The sequence below is a fragment of the Aotus nancymaae genome, unplaced genomic scaffold (genome assembly GCF_030222135.1).
Source record: "Aotus nancymaae isolate 86718 unplaced genomic scaffold, 86718_ANA_hifiasm-v0.15.2.pri h1tg000040l, whole genome shotgun sequence".
In the NCBI taxonomy this organism is placed as follows: domain Eukaryota; kingdom Metazoa; phylum Chordata; class Mammalia; order Primates; family Aotidae; genus Aotus; species Aotus nancymaae.
Genome location: NW_026988454.1, coordinates 19,349,018 through 19,366,082, shown reverse-complemented (window position 1 = coordinate 19,366,082; position 17,065 = coordinate 19,349,018). Strand labels below are relative to the sequence as shown.

General features: G+C 44.3%; 1 protein-coding gene across 3 annotated transcripts in view; it reads left to right on the top strand.

The window, feature by feature from the left end:
• SASH1 (SAM and SH3 domain containing 1) overlaps positions 1–17,065 on the top strand; it is a 278,424-nt gene that overhangs the window by 115,406 nt on the left and 145,953 nt on the right. For all 3 annotated transcript variants that reach the window (XM_064360587.1, XM_064360589.1, XM_064360588.1), the window contains exon 2: positions 5,418–5,546. In XM_064360587.1, the coding sequence (XP_064216657.1) occupies positions 5,418–5,546 (129 nt within the window). The remainder of the gene's footprint in view (positions 1–5,417; positions 5,547–17,065) is intronic.

Here is a 17,065-nt window from a genome sequence, read left to right as displayed (position 1 = left end):
TCAGTTTGGACCTCTGTGTGAGAGACAGGGAGAGTGATGGATTTCTATTCCAGAACAGCAAGCCTCAGGGTAGTGTGTAAGCCATAACACCCTTAACAAGGTCACTTGGGCACTGGGAGACATGGACTTTCTTTTTTTTTTTTTCTTCATAACAGCTTTATTGAGATACAATTCATATCTTACATTTAAAATGTACAATTCAGTGGATTTGCGTATATTCAGAGTTGTGCAGCCTACACCACAAGCTAACTGTAGGATATTTTCATCATCCTGAAAAGAAACCCTACACCCATTAGCAGTTATGCCATTCCACCTACAGCCAGCCTAGCCAACCACTAATCTTTCTGCCTATTCTGGACGTTTCATGCACATGGAATCATGTGATCTTTTGTGACTGGCTTCTTTCACTTAACATTTTCAGGGTTTGTCCAGTGTTAGCATACGTCAGTCCTTTGTTTATTTTTACTGCCGAATAATGGTTATGGGCCTAGGGGTAGAATGGCTAAATCATACAGCAGCTCTGTTTCATCTTTTGAGGAACTGACAGTCTGATTCCTGATGTGGCTGCACCATTTACATTCCCACCAGCAATGTATGAGGGTTCCAATTTCTGCACATCTTCACCAACACTTGTTATTATTTCTCTTTTTAATTATAGCCAATCTAGTGAATGTGAAGTGATATCTCATAGTTGTGTGTGTTTTTTTTTTTTTTTTTTTTTTTTTTGGGAGATGGAGTCTCACTTTGTCACCCAGGCTGGAATGCAGTGGTGATGTCAGCTCACTGTAACCTCTGCTTCCTGGGTTCAAGTGATTCTCCTGCCTCAGCCTCCAGAGTAGCTGGTTCTCCAGGCATGCACCACCATGCCATACTAATTTTTGTATTTTTAGTAGAGTTGAGGTTATACCATGTTGGCCAGGCTGGTCTCGAACTCCTGACCTCCAGTGATCCACTTACCTCAGCCTCCTAAAGTACTGGGATTACAAGCTTGAGCCACTGCACCCCACCTGATCCACACTTCCCTAATGATTATATCCAGCATCTTGTCATGTGCTAACTGGCCATTTGTTAGTGGTTTTTGCTTCTTTTAAAAACTGCTGAGACATCCATAAACATTTTCAAAATGCAGAGTATGTTTTTCAGTGTTAAGGCAACTGTTTTGATATGTTTTCCTTTGCTCTCTATCACCAAATACTGTACATACAAATAGCAAGACTGGGCTTTGTGCTGTCCATCATTAATCCTAAATGCAACAAAACACATGGAGACTTGGAAAATCCTTCAGAATAATGCTATAGTTAAGATTTTGCTAAAGCAAGTGTTTTTTTCTAACTCCTTGAGCTGCATCTTGCCTTGAGTAATCACCATCCGGATTGTGCCCTCTTCGGTGGCACTTTTGTTTCTTTTGAATTCTTCCCTTGCTCAATCCTTGTTATTTGTGATCAGAATCATCTGGAATTTGCCAAATTGTTTGCAAAATCATTCTGTAGAGAAGAACTTGTTGCCTTCTTATGAACTGCTTTAATGTTAGCGTGGTTGAGGGTAAGCGGGAGGCGGCCATGACCACCAGCGGTCCGCCGGAGCCTCAGCAAAGACATGGACTTTCTATTTGGTCAAAGTGGCAGGTGTGTTTTGTTTCCTGGCTGGATGAAGTCAGAAGTTTCTGGATGAGGATAGCATCCCATTCCTAAGAGACCAGGACAACTCTGAAGACCCCAGGATCTTCCAGGGGCCCCGGTTGTGATAGGGATGAGGTCTCTAACTCATAAAAATGTGTCTTCAGGTAAAGTTGCTCCCCTTTGCCCTTGCACTCACACATGGAAGGGAGCTCCTTTGTCTTTCTCAGTCTCTGCTGGGAAAAGGAGCTAAGAAACTAGGAGAGGCTCCATGGTGAACAGGGATGGTGAGCACTTTGTTTCTTTGAAGTGTCAGCAAACTTCTCTAGGTAAATCAGGGTGGATGCCCTGGTGCTGAAGGTAGCCCAGCTCCCTCTGTCTTGGGAACTGCCTGGGTGCTTGCCCTTTTTTTTGAGACGGAGTTTTGCTCTGTTGCCCCAGCCCAGGCTGCATTGCAGTGGCGCGATCTCTGCTCACTGCAACCTTCACCTCGTGGGCTTAAGAGATTCTTCTGCCTCAGGCTCCTAAGTAGCAGGGATTACAGGCACCCACCAACACGCCTGGCTAATTTTTGTATTTTTAGTAGAGACGGGGTTTCACCATGTTGACCAGGCTGGTTTCAAACTCCTGACCCCAAATGATCTGCCTGCCTCGGCTTCCCAGAGTGCTGGGATTATAGGCGTGAGCAACTGCACCTGGCCCAGGTGCTTTCTTGAATAGCTGAGGCAGCTGTAGCGTCCAGCCCTTGTCTCCCAGGGCCTGGCACTTTGCTCTCCTAGTCGCAGCTGTCAGGAGCTGGTGGTCAGAACCCATGCCCTTCTGCCCTCCTTCTCTCCTAAAGTTTCCTCCAGGAGTTCCCTCAGTTCTCTTGGGGGTGTGTGTTGATGGGGTTACGGGGGATCATGGGAGAAGGCCTGCTTTGTGCCTCCTGGAGAAGCTGCTCGTTCCTCTCTGGGTCCTCGGAGGCCTCTACTGCATGCAGGTGAAGGGAACTGAAGGGCTGGGATGTTTGGGGTTTACATTGTAGGATGGGTGATGGGCATGGAAGGCTCTCAGTGGGGGGACTCGGTCAGATCTGTTAGCAAGGTCATTGGGGTGGCAGGTTGGGCAAGGTTGGGCCATTGGGAGGCCATAGATGGAGCTGGTTGAGTTGTGACCCCGGGACATGTGTGGTTGAGTAGTGATGAGTCGGGGATCCTCAGGATCCTAATATCAGTTTATCATGCGTATTTCAGGAACCCCACCTAAGACATTCCGTCCTGGCTCCCTCTTCTCCCAAGACAGAGTCTGGGTTTTTGTTTTGTTTTTGAGACAGTCTTACTCTGTCGCCCAGGCTGAAGTACAGTGGTGTGATCTTAGCCCACTGCAACCTCTGCCTCCTGAGTTCGAGCGATTCTCGTGCTTCAGCCTCCTGAGTAGTTGGGATTACAGGCGTGCACCACCATGCCCGGCTAATTTTTGTATTTTTAGTAGAGATGGGGTTTCACCATGTTGGCCAGGATGGTCTCAAACTCCTAGTCTCAGGTGATCCACCCCCCTCGGCCTCCCAAAGCACTGGGATTACAGGCGTGAGCCACCAAGCTGGGCCCTGATTCTGTTTTCAGGCAGTTTCCTCTCTTGGAGGCAGTACTGCAGAGGCGAGGAGGCTGAGTGCCACGGTGCATGTCCTCAGAGGGGCAGCAGGAGATTCTGTCTTGACCTTTGTTATTTTTCTACTGGACACTTGACAATAGACATTTTGAAGAGGAGGGGTTCTCCCACCTTGCCTGCTGTGTCAGTCCAGGCTGTCGACTCAGACAGACAAGACTGACTGTAGTGAAGGAGTGACTTTTGTCCAGACATGTTTCTTACTGGCCTTAGAAGAGTCCTTCCTGTCTCCACACTGTGCTAGGAACTCTAAGGCAATCAGCTCAAATGCAGAACATGTTATTGGTGGGGAAGCAAGGAGCTTGTTTTTTTTTTTTTGAGATGGAGTCTCGCTCTGTCGCCCAGGCTGGAGTACAGTGGCACGATTTCGGCTCACTGCAACCTCCACCTCCCAGATTCAAGTGATTCTCCAGCCTCCCGAGTAGCTGAGACTACAGGCATGTGCCACCATGCCCAGGGAATTTCTGTATTTTTAGTAGAGACAGGGTTCACCATGTTGGTCAGTCTGGTCTCGAACTCCTCACCTTGTAATCTGACCACCTTGGCCTCCCAAAGTGCTGGGATTACAGGTGTGAGCCACTGCGCCCTGCCAGCAAGGAGCTTTTTTCTAAAGCATCATTTTTTCCCATTTCTGTTTCTCCTCTCTCTTGGTTCTGTAAAATCAGTGAATGCAGAAGTGGGGTAGAGATGATCCTTGCTCTGCCGCAGACCTCCTGACCAGGGTGTAGGTCTTTAGCAGAAAGGCTTTGGGAGGAATCCAACTCCCAAGCCCCGCTTGCATCTAAGCCTGCTTTAGACGTGTAAAGCGTTTGTTGCAGTGTTAGGCGTGTGTTGCTACGGGCAGTGCACCAACATTAAATAACCGAAGGGGTTGGCAAGCAGTCTGTAAAATGGAAAATGTGTGTGTGGTTTTAGGTGGTCTAAAAGTCGTAGTTTCCTTGGTTATCTTGGCAAAGTCATTTATTTATACCAAAGAGCAGACATGTTGAGAGGTTAAAAAAAAAAGAGCCAAGGAGAAGAAGAGGTCTTTCTGAATGAATGAATTGATAGAAGAAATGGCATAACTTACTAATGTACAAAGCATTTCTGTCATCCTTCCTGTTCAGATGTGTACCTAAATATCCATTGCTCTAAAGGAAGACTATAGTGTGGAACATAGTCTTGCAGTGAGTATCACACTGAAATAAATTTTTTAGCACTTATTATATGCTGGGTGGACTACACGAGCCGGCTAAGGTCTAAGTGCATCGTCACACGTGTTATTCCAGTAGTCCTCACTGAAGTAGGTGCTGTGATTATTCCAGTGTTCCTCAGGGGCCGAGGGATGTGCCTAAGGCCACTTAACCAGTACCAGGCACAGTGAAGCTGGGTAGAAACTCAGAATGAGCTCTAGAGCAATTACATGGCACTTGCCTTGGGGAAAAAAACAAGTGACATGTTTACTCATTTATGCAGGTGAATTTGTAACATGTACTCTTGCACCTGGACTTGGAATGCCTAATGAATAATAAGTCTAATGAAGAATATGAATATTGATGACATAATAATAATAATGAATATTAATGAACATTAATGACTAATGAATAAAAAGATTTTCCACTGTTCTGAGGGTCTCCTGAGAGGTGCAGTGAGATTCGTCTCAGATGCAATTCTCGTTTGGTTCCTGAATTCTCAGGCTCCCATCAGAATCCCTGGGAGGGGTCCTAACATCTGTCTCTTTTATGAGCTTCTCAGGAGGTGGCAGTGGGCATTAGGGGCCTTTTCCTCACACAGCACCTCCACTGAAGGTGCTTCCTTGGGGTTTCCTTTTTAGCCCTGCTAGGCAGGTAGAGAGATGGGGGTTGAGGACCCTGGCGTTGGCACCAACCATCCCGGGTTGGAGAGCTGGCCTCTGTGCTTCTTAGTCCTGGGATTCATGGCTTTACTTCTTTGAGCTACTGTTTACCCATCAATACAAGTCAGGAAAAAATAGGTCCTTCTCAGAGGGCTGTCCTGAGGAGTAGGAGATCTTGCATTAAAATAACCTGGCACTTGATGTTGCCTACTTAAATGCCAGCCATTATTACCGTAAACTCTGCATAGAGGGAGTTCCAATGACTGTGGGCTTTTCCAGCGTGAACTGACCTGACCGCTTTCATGTTTCTACCCTTTCAGGACGGTTCACTGGGAAACATCGATGACCTGGCGCAGCAGTATGCAGATTATTACAACACCTGTTTCTCCGACGTGTGCGAGAGGATGGAGGAGCTGCGGAAACGGCGGGTTTCCCAAGACCTGGAAGTGGTGAGTGGGAGCCCTGGGGAGGTGCTTCTGTGAGCCGGGCTGCTCCGATTTGGGCTTCTCCCTGGTCCTTCTCCCAGTGCTCGAAGTTCCTGGGGTATCAGTCGGTAGGCTGCTGCACTTGGGTGGGGTAAAGAGTTCAGATCCCTAAAGGACTGACCCAGTTCTGCTGCAGATATCAAACTGAGTGAGTGTTGGCTGGGGCAATAGGATGGAACCTTTGCATTCATTAAAAGAACAGATTTTTATTTTTATTTTTTTAACTCAAGGGAAAAGTATGTTTTTACTGTTCACCAGTGTATGCTACATTTTTTAGTGACTCAGCCCAAAGGGTGTCTAGGCTGGTTCCCCCCGCCCTGTTGTTCCTTTTTTCTTTTCTTTCTTTGGAAAGCAAGATAAAACTTAAAGGAACAATAAATCACCTGTAGTCTCTCACCTAGCAATCACCACGTTGGCATTTTAGGCAGTATCCTTTCAGTGTTTTTGTGGGCATTTAAAAATCCGCAAAACCAGTCCACTACTAAAGACGTTTTTGTAAAAAAAAATCAGCAGAACAATGCTGTATCTATATATTTTTAAAAATCACTTCTTCCTTTATTACTTAACTTTTTATTATAGCTCATATTCCCTGTCCTTGAGACTTCTTTGCCATTACCATCTTTCATGGCTATATTCTCCTCTCGTTCAGGTGCATTGAAATAAATTTGGCTGTTTGTGAAAACCTTTATGTGTATAATCAGTGGCACATTTGGACTTGTATGTGATAAACAGTAACTAAATAGCGTAGTGCTATATATATAATTTATGTGTGTACTAGTTGTTGAAAATTGTATATTTGTTATAAAATAGCATACTGAAGCTTCTGCATTTATTAGCTTAAATATCTTACTGTTGGATTCATTTTAGTTTCGTGCCTTTCAAATAGTTTTGTTTCATTATGCCAACCTCAGGACCTCCTTAAGAAGTGGGGTTGAGGCAGAAGAAAATGTTCAGCCCTCTGTATCTCCCTATCCAGACCCATTCCTTTTGAGCATCTCATATAGTGGGGGGGTTGCATGGATATGTTTTAAATAACAGAGTTCCTCTGCCTTTAAAAAATGTTTTAAAAACTGCTGATTCAATTGAATCCTAATTTAACCTCCTCCCACCTCCTATTTATCTACCTAGGGTGAGCACACACACACACACAAATAATTAAGTAACTAATTTAGAACTAATTAAGAACAGAGAATTCTTTTGTTAATAATTACTTTTATGTTATATACAAGGGTTCTGTGGTTCCTCTCATATAAAGACCCAGCAAGTGGTTGGGAACCACTGCTATATATTCTATAAGTGAACACAATCTGTTTCCACTGTAAGACTATGATGTTCTTATGTACTATTATTTCTTTTCTTAACCAAGTAAAGATTCCTTAGATAAGGAGTCACATGATATCATGACTGCCAAATAGTAATTGATTCTCTTTGTTTTATGTTCACCCATTTAGTAGTTGCAGGGATGGGAGTTAAGGTTGACTGAGGCCGAGAAGTGTCATCCAGGGGCCAAGAGCCATCACCTGGGGAGCCTGACGCCTCGGCCCAGGTGGGCGGCAGTGCTGTCAAGGGCTTCTTTCCTTTAACTTTGTCCCTTCACATGTGTGAATGCTGGGGTTCTTTCCTCCTTTAGAGGAAAGTAACTTCATGTGTCTAAAGACTCCCACACACTCTCTTCCTTTTCTTTTCTTTCTTTTCTTTTCTCTCAGAGTCTCGCTCGTTTCGTGCCTCATCAGCCTCCCGAGTAGCTGGGATTACAGGTGCATGCCACCACAACCCAGTTAATTTTTGTATTTTTAGTAGAGACGGGGTTTCACCATGTTCGCCAGGATAGTCTTGATCTCCTGATATCGTGATCCACCTGTCTCGGCTTCGCAAAGTGCTGGGATTACAGGCGTGAGCCACCGTGCCCGGCCCACATTCTTAAAATTCATTAGGCTCTCCTGATGGAGCATAGTTAATGAAAAAATACTTTCATTTTGTCAAGATTACCACAGGACAACTTAAATATTGCATAATGCCCTAAATTCTTGAACGTTGCGATTCTTGCCTAGAATGAAAGTCTGGTAGGATTCTTTGTGGCGTCCTCAGATGTTTTACTGTGTGAGGAAATGATTGCTGTGAGCTGGCAGAAGACGGTTGGCACAACACTAAACTGCTCTTCTCAGGATTCTAGCTGGTTAGGAGTTGGGGTTACCATCGTCATCCCCTGGTGTTTGGGAACCTTGGAAGGCAGCTTCCAGGTAGGAGGGAGAGCTTGCCTGTGGGTGGTATAAACAACCTCCTTCTCATTCAGACAGATGGGGCTAATTTGGTGTGCTCTGTTTCAGAACGACAAAAGACAGTCTGGGGGGAAAAAAACACCACATGAGCTTAATTAGTTCCCATCAAAGGTGCAAGAATTTGGTGGTGGGTAAAATTGATAGGAGCTGATTCAAGCCTGGCTGGAAGCATGACTGTTCATTCTTTAAATTGTAGTTAGCAAGTAAGACCCCAAGTTGGCATATTCACATTCTCTTTCTATGAAGTTCCAGACAAGTTGCAGTGGAAAAGGGAAATTCTAAAGCTGGCAAGGATCAGATTAGGTGTCAGATGGTTCATGTGTTAATCACATGACTCAGGAGTCTAGATGTCTGTGTTAGGTGTGTTTTGAAGTCAGTCATCATTTAGGCTACACACACAACACCGTCAGCCTACTGAAAGTTCCCTCTCACAGTGCTTAGCTCATCACACGCTTAACTCCTGATGGGAACTAATTTCCTTGAAAAGCTGTGACTTCCCATCTGTAATGTTCCCTTTTATTGTGTCGGAATTTTACATATATTTCTAATCTTTCAATTCTGCCTTCAGACAAGTAAATAATCTGCCTTCCCTTCGGCCGCTTGGTTGGAGCAACTTCAGGTCTGAGGACCTGCCGTTTAATAATTTCTTTCTTTTCTTTCTTTCCTTTTCTACAAAGTTTTGCTCTTGTTGCCCAGGTTGGAGTACAATGGCGCCATCTTGGCCCACTGCAACCTCCACCTCCGGGGTTCAAGCGATTTTCCTGCCTTAGCCTCCTGAGTAGCTGGGATTACAGGTGTGCGCTACCACTACCAGCTAATTTTTTGTGTTTAGTAGAGACAGGGTTTCACCATGTTGGTCAGGCTGGCCTCGAACTCCTGACCTCGGGTGATCTACCCGCCTCGGCCTCCCAAAGTGTTGGGATTACAGGCGTGAGCCACTGCGCCCAGCCAATTTCTTTCTGTGTTTGTTAGCAGCCCTGTCAAAGCTGAATGCAAGATGGCTTTGAGAAGAAATAATCTGTTAAAAGCAGAAGAGGAAATATGCAGTAACATATTAGAAGCCTCAAACATTTTACAGGGGAAAAGTAGCGTTAGATTTGTAGTGTTCGCTCTAGAAAAAGTCAATTAGAAGACAGCCTTGACGAAGAGAATTTTGGGTGATGGGTTGAATTGGTTTATGGCTTTGTTTCATTCTAAGTCTTCTGGGTCAATTTTGGAGATTGAGAAAATGGTCTGCAGATAGAATAGATTCTTAGATATTTGTGTTTGGCTTTAAAAAGTCAACAAATGCATTGTCCTTAAGAGCTAATTATGTATCAACTGGAGAACAAACAAAAGGACACTCAGCCCTCGGAGTGGCTTGACTTACTCCTGAAAAATAAAAGGTTTTGATAATTATATTAGTAATTGACTTTCTGGACTGGATGTCAAGCTCTTTCTCTAGGACTTAATCACCCGGATCCTGACTGGAATAATGCATTTGATAAAGTGTCTTTGGGGCCAGTTAGTTTTCATAAAGACAACGGAGAGTACAGATGGGTAAAAATTCAACAGTATAAACAGAGATTATGATTCACATTTACAACTATGGTGAGAGTTTTGATTTAGCACCAAATGGGCCCTTACAGGAACCGTGTGTTTGGCCCACAGCCGCTCCTTCTGCTGGGGTTTGGGACATTGGTGTTTGTGAACAGCAGGGAAGTTGCCCATATCTCTCCACATTTGGCACAATCCCTGGGCACCGTCTGTTTTTTTGGCTGGGAGAAACCGCAATCAGAAATGGCAGTAGCTTTCCAAGTCCATAATGGCCCAACTCGAGTGATGCTAAGTCTGACACCTGTCAAAGTGACACGGTGGTCAGGAAAGGAACACCCTCAAGGTGGCCTCTTAATACTGGCAGTATCAGCTCCTCAGCATCTTTTAGGTGGAATCTGTGTGGGTTTTGGAAGAAAACTAGTTTGTGCAGTTGTTGATGTGGCGAGCTGACAGAGAAGTCCCTGCCTCCAGCAGTGCTCTGTTGATGATGACATACTCATCAGCAGCTGAAGGCTAGCCCAGCTTCTGTGCCAAGTTGTTGTCATGACTGTGTGAATACAAGGAAAAGGGAGCCCAGGTGGAGATGCACTGAGGTCTTTAAGGAGCGGGAATGTCAATACAAATATTACATATTGTAACTGTGAAAGGTCATAGCAGAACCGTTGCTGGCCGGGTGCAGTGGCTCACACTTGTAATCCCAGCACTTTGGGAGGGCAAGGCAGGCAGATCACCTGAAGTCAGGAGTTTGAGACCATCCTGGCTAACATGATGAAACCCCATCTCTACCAAAAATACAAAATCAGCCAGGTTTGTTGGTGTGCACCTGTAATCCCAGCTTGTTGGGAGGCTGAGACAGGAGAATCGCTTGAACCTGGGAGGCGGAGATTGCAGTGAGCCGAGATCATGCCAATGCACTTCAGCCTGGGTGCTAAAGTAGGACTCCATCTCAAAAAAAAAAAAAGAAAAAGAAAAGAAAGAAAGAGAACCATTGTTTATGGTACAGGAATGACTTATTATTCCTGGCAATTTTAATAACCTAAACCTTCCAAATGTAGTTCTGGATGAAGACAGAGGCAGTAAGAATAGTGTCAATTGTGACTAGCCCTAATGTCGGAGCCTTCTTTGACTGTCGCACCCCCTCTCCAAGCTGGTGCAAGAGCTACCCTGGGCTTGGTGCAGCGGGCAAGAGGGTGTAAGAAACAGTGATGGAAAGAGGCTGAGGGAGTCACAGACTTGGTTCAAATTCTGGCTCCTTTACTCACCTGGCAAGTGGAGTAACCTCACCTGGCCTCAGTTTCCCAGTTTATAAAATGAGGGTAAAGTATCTCAAAGTCATTAGAGGGTTAAATAAAAATAAAAAACAAAAAACTGCTTCACTCATAAGTGACTGTAACTGTTCATTTCTTTCCCTTCCTTTCTTCTTTCTGAATTGAAAAATTCCTGCAGTAATGCTGAAGAGTGTCCATTACTTATACTTCATTAATATTTATTCAAGTGAGTGCAGGGAATTTTTTACAGCTTTTCTACTTTGGAAATGTGAGCATCTGTAAGGATCATATCATGAACGTCCTGTGCGTGTTACCCCGCATCCACAGCCGGCAGCATTCTGCCATCGTTTCACCTTTACTCCCCACTCACACTTCATGATTACTATGTTTTTAAAAAGTTTGTTTTGAAGTATAACTTACATACATTGAAATGCACAAATGTTAGTTGTATAACTTCATCAAATAGATATACCCACATGATAGCAAACACCTCCAAACACCTGTAAAGTTGCTTCTTGTCCCTTCCAGTGGGTCCTGCCTGGTTGCAGGGCAGGGATTTTTGTTGGTCTGTTTTGATCACTACGATACCCTTGCATAGAGAACAGTGCCTGGCACATAATAGGTGCCCAATAAGTATTTGGTGAATTCATTCATGTATGTGAATATTCAACTGAGCATTTAAATATATTTTTTTGTTTATTTGTTTTGAGACAGAATCTTGCTCTGTTGCCCAGGCTGAAGTGCAATGGCACGATCTTGGCTCACTGCAACCTCCGCCTCCCAGGTTCAAGCGATTCCTCTGCCTTAGCCTCCTGAGTAGCTGGATTACAAGCGCACACCGCTACATCCGGCCAATTTCTTTTTTTTGTATTTTTAGTAGAGACGGGGTTTCACCATGCTAGTCTGACTGGTCTTGAACTCCTGACCTCATGATCTGCCTGCCTCAGCCTCCCAAAGTGCTGGGATTACAGGTATGAGCCGCCGCTCCCAGCCTATTTGAAATATTTAATAGCATTGAGCCTGTATTTGAGATTTTGCCTTTCCAGAATCATAGACAAAATATGTATTCCCTGCCCACACAGAGGCCACAGTTTAGTAGGGGGATGAGATAAGTAACAGACTACTACCGAGCTGTGCAGGTGTACAGAAGAGGGTCTCTGACGACTCCTTAGAGGAAGTGATACCCAGGCTTCCCAGTCAGAAGGCACAGGGAAGACTGACCTGGTTGAGGGAGTGTGGACAGTGGGGAGTAACTTCAGGCAGAGGTCACAGTTTAAGCCAAAGCCAAAAATTGAGGGTAAATGTGGCTAGAAACTATGGTATAAATGATGTGAGGGGGTAAAAAGAGGCAGGCTGTTCTTTCACAGGTCCTTGGATTATTAATGATATAAAGAGATAAAGCAGAATATTCCGATTCATTACTATTCACAAGGTGAAGCAGAATAAATGCCATTTCGCAATCATTGACCGCTGGGCCAAGGTGAACTTGTTCTTCTTTGCACGTGGCTCCATGCAGACATGTGCATATAGTCCGGTCTGTGTGGGTTTTTGTCCAAACAGAACCCATTGAGTGCTCTTCTTTTGTTATTTGCTACAGACGGCAAAGCATGTGGGAAACAGGTTTCCTATTATACATTTGAGCTTCCTGATTATTCAAGAAAATGATCAGGAAAGTGAGATTCTGCCCAGCTCAGTCTACAAGGTCACCATTGTTTTTAGGGAACACAGGTCTGCCCCTAGAGCATAGAAACACAGAAGACTTATGTGTCCCTGAATTCTTATTCTCATCCCCATAGGATAAGAATGAGAACTGTGCCGCACGCTGCCCCGAGTTATCCTGCTGAAGCCCAGATGTTTCTCTGAATGGCATTTGTTTTTGTTCTGTTTCCTTTTGTCTTCACTTACATTATTTGTGAGCTTTGGGCTACAGTTGACTTGAAGATTGTGATCAGTATCTGTGGGCATTAGATGGTGAGTCTGAACACCATTCTGCTGCGGGATTCACACACTTGATGTCAAATACACTGAGGCATTATATCTTAAGCCAGATGGTAATACAGTTCTGTGCTCTGGCCCCTCTCAGACAAAGTCACATTTGTAATCAAATGCCCAGTTCCAATTTAGTCAGTATTTTTTGTACATGGCACTGTGTGAACGTGGATATCAACAGATCTTTTGATGCCAGAATTGATCTTGGCATTTCATACCTTTGGTAATTAAGAAGGTTTTTTATTAACCCTGCAGTCAGTTCAGGTGTTTCCATCCTTACACTTAGGCAGTAGACACCTTTGCAGACTGTTTGTGCAATTACGGAAACCGCCAGGATGCCTGTGCTGTGTATGATATGACAGTCTAAGAGTAGAGAGGGCGTCCAATTTTTCAAATGTGCATCAACAATTTCAGCTTCTTTTTTTTTGAGACAAAGTTTCACTTTTGTTGCCTAGGCTGGAGTACAATAGCATGATCTTGGCTCACTAGAAACTCTGCCTCCTGGGTTCAAGTGATTCTCCTGCCTCAGTCTCCCAAGTAGCTGGGATTACAGGTGCCCGCCACCATACCTGGCTAATTTTTGTATTTTTTTTTTTTGAGACGGAGTTTCGCTCTTGTTACCCAGGCTGGAGTGCAATGGTGCGATCTCGGCTCACCGCAACCTCCGCCTCCTGGGTTCAGGCAATTCTCCTGCCTCAGCCTCCTGAGTAGCTGGGATTACAGGCACGCATCACCATGCCCAGCTAATTTTTTGTATTTTTAGTAGAGACGAGGTTTCACCATGTTGGCCAGGCTGGTCTCGAACTCCTGACCTCAGGTGATCCACTTGTCTCGGCTTCCCAAAATGCTGGGATTACAGGCTGAGCCACTGTGCCTGACCAATTTCAGCTTCCTTTTTCTCTCACTCCTGAGCATTTAGAAATGGTTTTTGTTTGCTTGTGTTAATAAAACGTAGTATGCCTGGGAGATTAAAAAACAAACTAGTCTTCTGCTTAAATAAAAGTACTTGCCAAAAAGGAAAAAGACTGAGCTTTGTTCTTTTCATTTGCATACTACAGAAAGCATTCCTGAATGTTAAGGAAATTGACACTAACTGGGGAGAAGAGTTAGGAACTCATGTGAAAGTGGCCACTTTGATGGCAGAACCTAGCAGGTAGCCAGGGCTTGGCCATGGCTTGGGAAGGAAAGGAGCATCCCTGTTTTTGGAGTCAAGATCATTCAGAGGGTGAATGAGGCGCCGGCCAGGTGCCTTTTTGGAGCCTGGAATATTAAAACCAGGTTGCCAAAATTGTAGTGTGATCTCAGTGTTTACATTTAACAATTATACACTTTTAACAGGGAAGATTACAGTGTAATTTATTTAGGCTAATCAGAAGCTAATTATAGGCTATTTAAAAATGTTAATTTGTAGCACACTAGAGGCAGTATGGTCTTGAAGTGAGACAAAATTTAAAGGAGTGCAATGAGTGTTTGCTTATTTCTAGGCCCTCAGAGTGGGTCTCTACAGCTGTATCTATGTCATTTAGCGATGATGTCAGCAGTCTAAATTTGGGCCTGTTGGAGATGACTGAGTGGCACAAGTCAAGTGGCTCATCTATTCTGCAGAGCCCTGTGTGGGGCCAGAGGCAGGTTGGCATCTGGAATGGAATTAGGCAGACACCTGCGGGGCCTGGCCTAGAAGTCAGCAGAGCTGGGGCAGGGCCCTGAGCCTATGCTGGTATTGTCACACACCACACCTGACATTGTCCTCCTGACGCACACAGTCCGTATTTTAGACTGATATCTCACGATAGCTCCTGTGTACTGAAATGACTAACAGTAGAAAGAATTGAGCTCCGGGCTGGGTGTGGTGGCTCATGCCTGTAATCCCAGCATTTTGGGAGGCCGAGGCAGGTGGATCGTTTGAGCCTAGGACTTTGAGACCAGCCTGGGCAACATAGCAAAACCCTGTCTCTATAAAAATATGCAAAAATTAACAGGGCATAGTGGCACATGCCTATTGTCCCAGCCATTGGGGGTGGGGATGGGGGCCGCTGAAGTGGGAGGATCACTTAAACCCAAGAAGTTGAGGCTGCAGTAAGCCATGATAGCGCCACTGCACTGCAGCCTGGGCGACACAGAGTGAGACCAAGTCTTGGGGAAGAAAAAAAAAATTGTTGAGCTCTGAGCTCTGGATCACCACATACATCAGTGGGAGGTTTCTCTCGCTTCCTCTCATTGGAAGACCATTGCCCCCATTCCAGCAGTATGTTTGCATTTGGGATTGTCTTTTCTTTCAGTTTGGAAGTTTTAAGAATTTTAAGTTGAGGAAGACAAGAGAGTAGAATGTTGAGCAAATTTGTTTGGTGCTGGCCAGGTGCAGTGGCTCATGACTGTCATCCCAGCACTTTGGGAGGCCAAGGCTGATAGATCGCTTGAGCTTAGGAGTTTGAGACTGGCCTGGGCAGCATGGTGAAATCCCATCTGTACCAAAAAAAAAAAAAAAAAAACCCAAAAAACAAAAATTAGCTGAGCATGGTGGCGTGTGCCTGTAGTCAAGCTACTCTGGAGGTTGAGGTGGGAGGATGGCTTGAAGTTTAGGAGGCAGAGGTTGCGGTGAGCCGAGATTGCACCATTGCACTCCAGCCTGGGTGGTGGAGCAAGATCCTATCTCAAAAAAAAAAGAAAGAAAAAAGAAAGAAAAAAAAAACTGATGGCAGTTGCTTCAGTTATCCTGACTTTTCAACTCTTCAGTATTAGGAAGGACACAAACTATCTCATGTGATAACTTTGGAAAATAAATCTCAATATACCCCAGAGCACAGCTCCTGCCTTTCCTTTAGTGTCTCACTGCACTTCTCAACAAAGAAAATTAGGTTGTCACTTTTTTTCTCCCTTGATATGTCAATCTGTGTATAAGAATTGGAGGCTTACTTTACCAACTCTAGAATGGTATAAGAATCTACGTTCAGGAGTAAGCCGCTGCTCCTGTCTCTGGCTATTCTGAGACCTGTGCATAAGTAATTTCTGTATAAGGGATAGTTTGAGAGACCGGAGCAATTATTTAGAATATGAAGATGTTCTAAATTTGTGTTACAGCAATGCCATCCATCCATCTCATGGGCCCCAACAGAAGCTGATGAAACTTAATCAAAAATAAATCAAGAGCAAGTCCAAACCAAATTGGAAGCACATCATGAATATTCGTGAACATCTGGATGTGTCTGGGGGGGGGTCTATGTTTTTTTTTAATGTGTGTGACAGCAGAGACATGATTTTTTAACAAAGATGCCAAAAGGAAGACAGATTTTCATCTGTGATTTCAAAGGGTATTTTTGTTTGTATGTTTATGTCCTTTCTCCTTAGGATGTGGGTTTCTTTTCTCCAAGATATTCCTTTGATCTCTTTCATCTTTTGGGATCTGTTTGGGTGTTTTATTTGAATTTTTCATTGGAGTCAGTCACTTGATTCATGAAGATTAAACATTTCCTTCTAAAGGAGAATTTTAACTTAAGGAAAGTTTTACTATTTAATATTTGTGATAAATCTTTTTAATGCCAGTGATATGATAATTATCAATTAAGCTATTCTGCCTCATTGATCATCAGTTTCACTTCTCACATCTAAACCTCAGGGTACTTTATCTGCTTTGCTACCTAAAGTACTGCCAAGAACTAAAGAGGAAGGAGCAAAGTGTGGGGAGGCAGTAATAACAGCCATGCTGATAACTAGCACAAAAATGACTTTTTTTTTTTTTTTTTTGAGACAGTCTCACTCTGTCACCCAGGCTGGAGTGCGGTGGCATGATCTCAGATCACTGCAACCTCCGCCTCCTGAGTTTAAGTGATCCTTCTGCCTCAGCCTCCCAAGTAGCTGGGATTATAGGCGTTTCCCACCACACCAGGCTATTTTCGTATTTTTAGTAGGGACAGTGTTTTGTCATTTTGGCCAGGCTGGTCTCAAACTTCTGACCTCAAATGATCTGCTTGCCTTGGCCTCCCAAAGTGCTGGGATTACAGAAGTGAGCCATTGCGCCTGGCCAAAAATGACATTTTTAAAAGCACATTAGAGTTGGTGAGACCTGTACATCTATTACCCTGTTTAGTTGTTGTAATAACCCTGTGAGGTAGTTATTAGTAATCTGATGATTAGGTTGGGCAGAGGCAGAAACCAGTGCCCTGAAAGTACCACCTGGTGGGGAAGACCAAGGTCGCACCACACACCAGCGTGGACCTCACTGAGGTGCCACCATTCCAAGACTGACTGATGGGGAAGACGATGCCTTCTTCGTCCAGTTGTTGTGTAGGTTGAATAAGATCACATTTATATATATAGCAGTCGGCGTAGTTCCTGAGTACATGCTAGAGCTCAATGAATACTTATCATAGATATTATTATTTATGGCAGAGACATTATTGATGAGGCTAGTTAT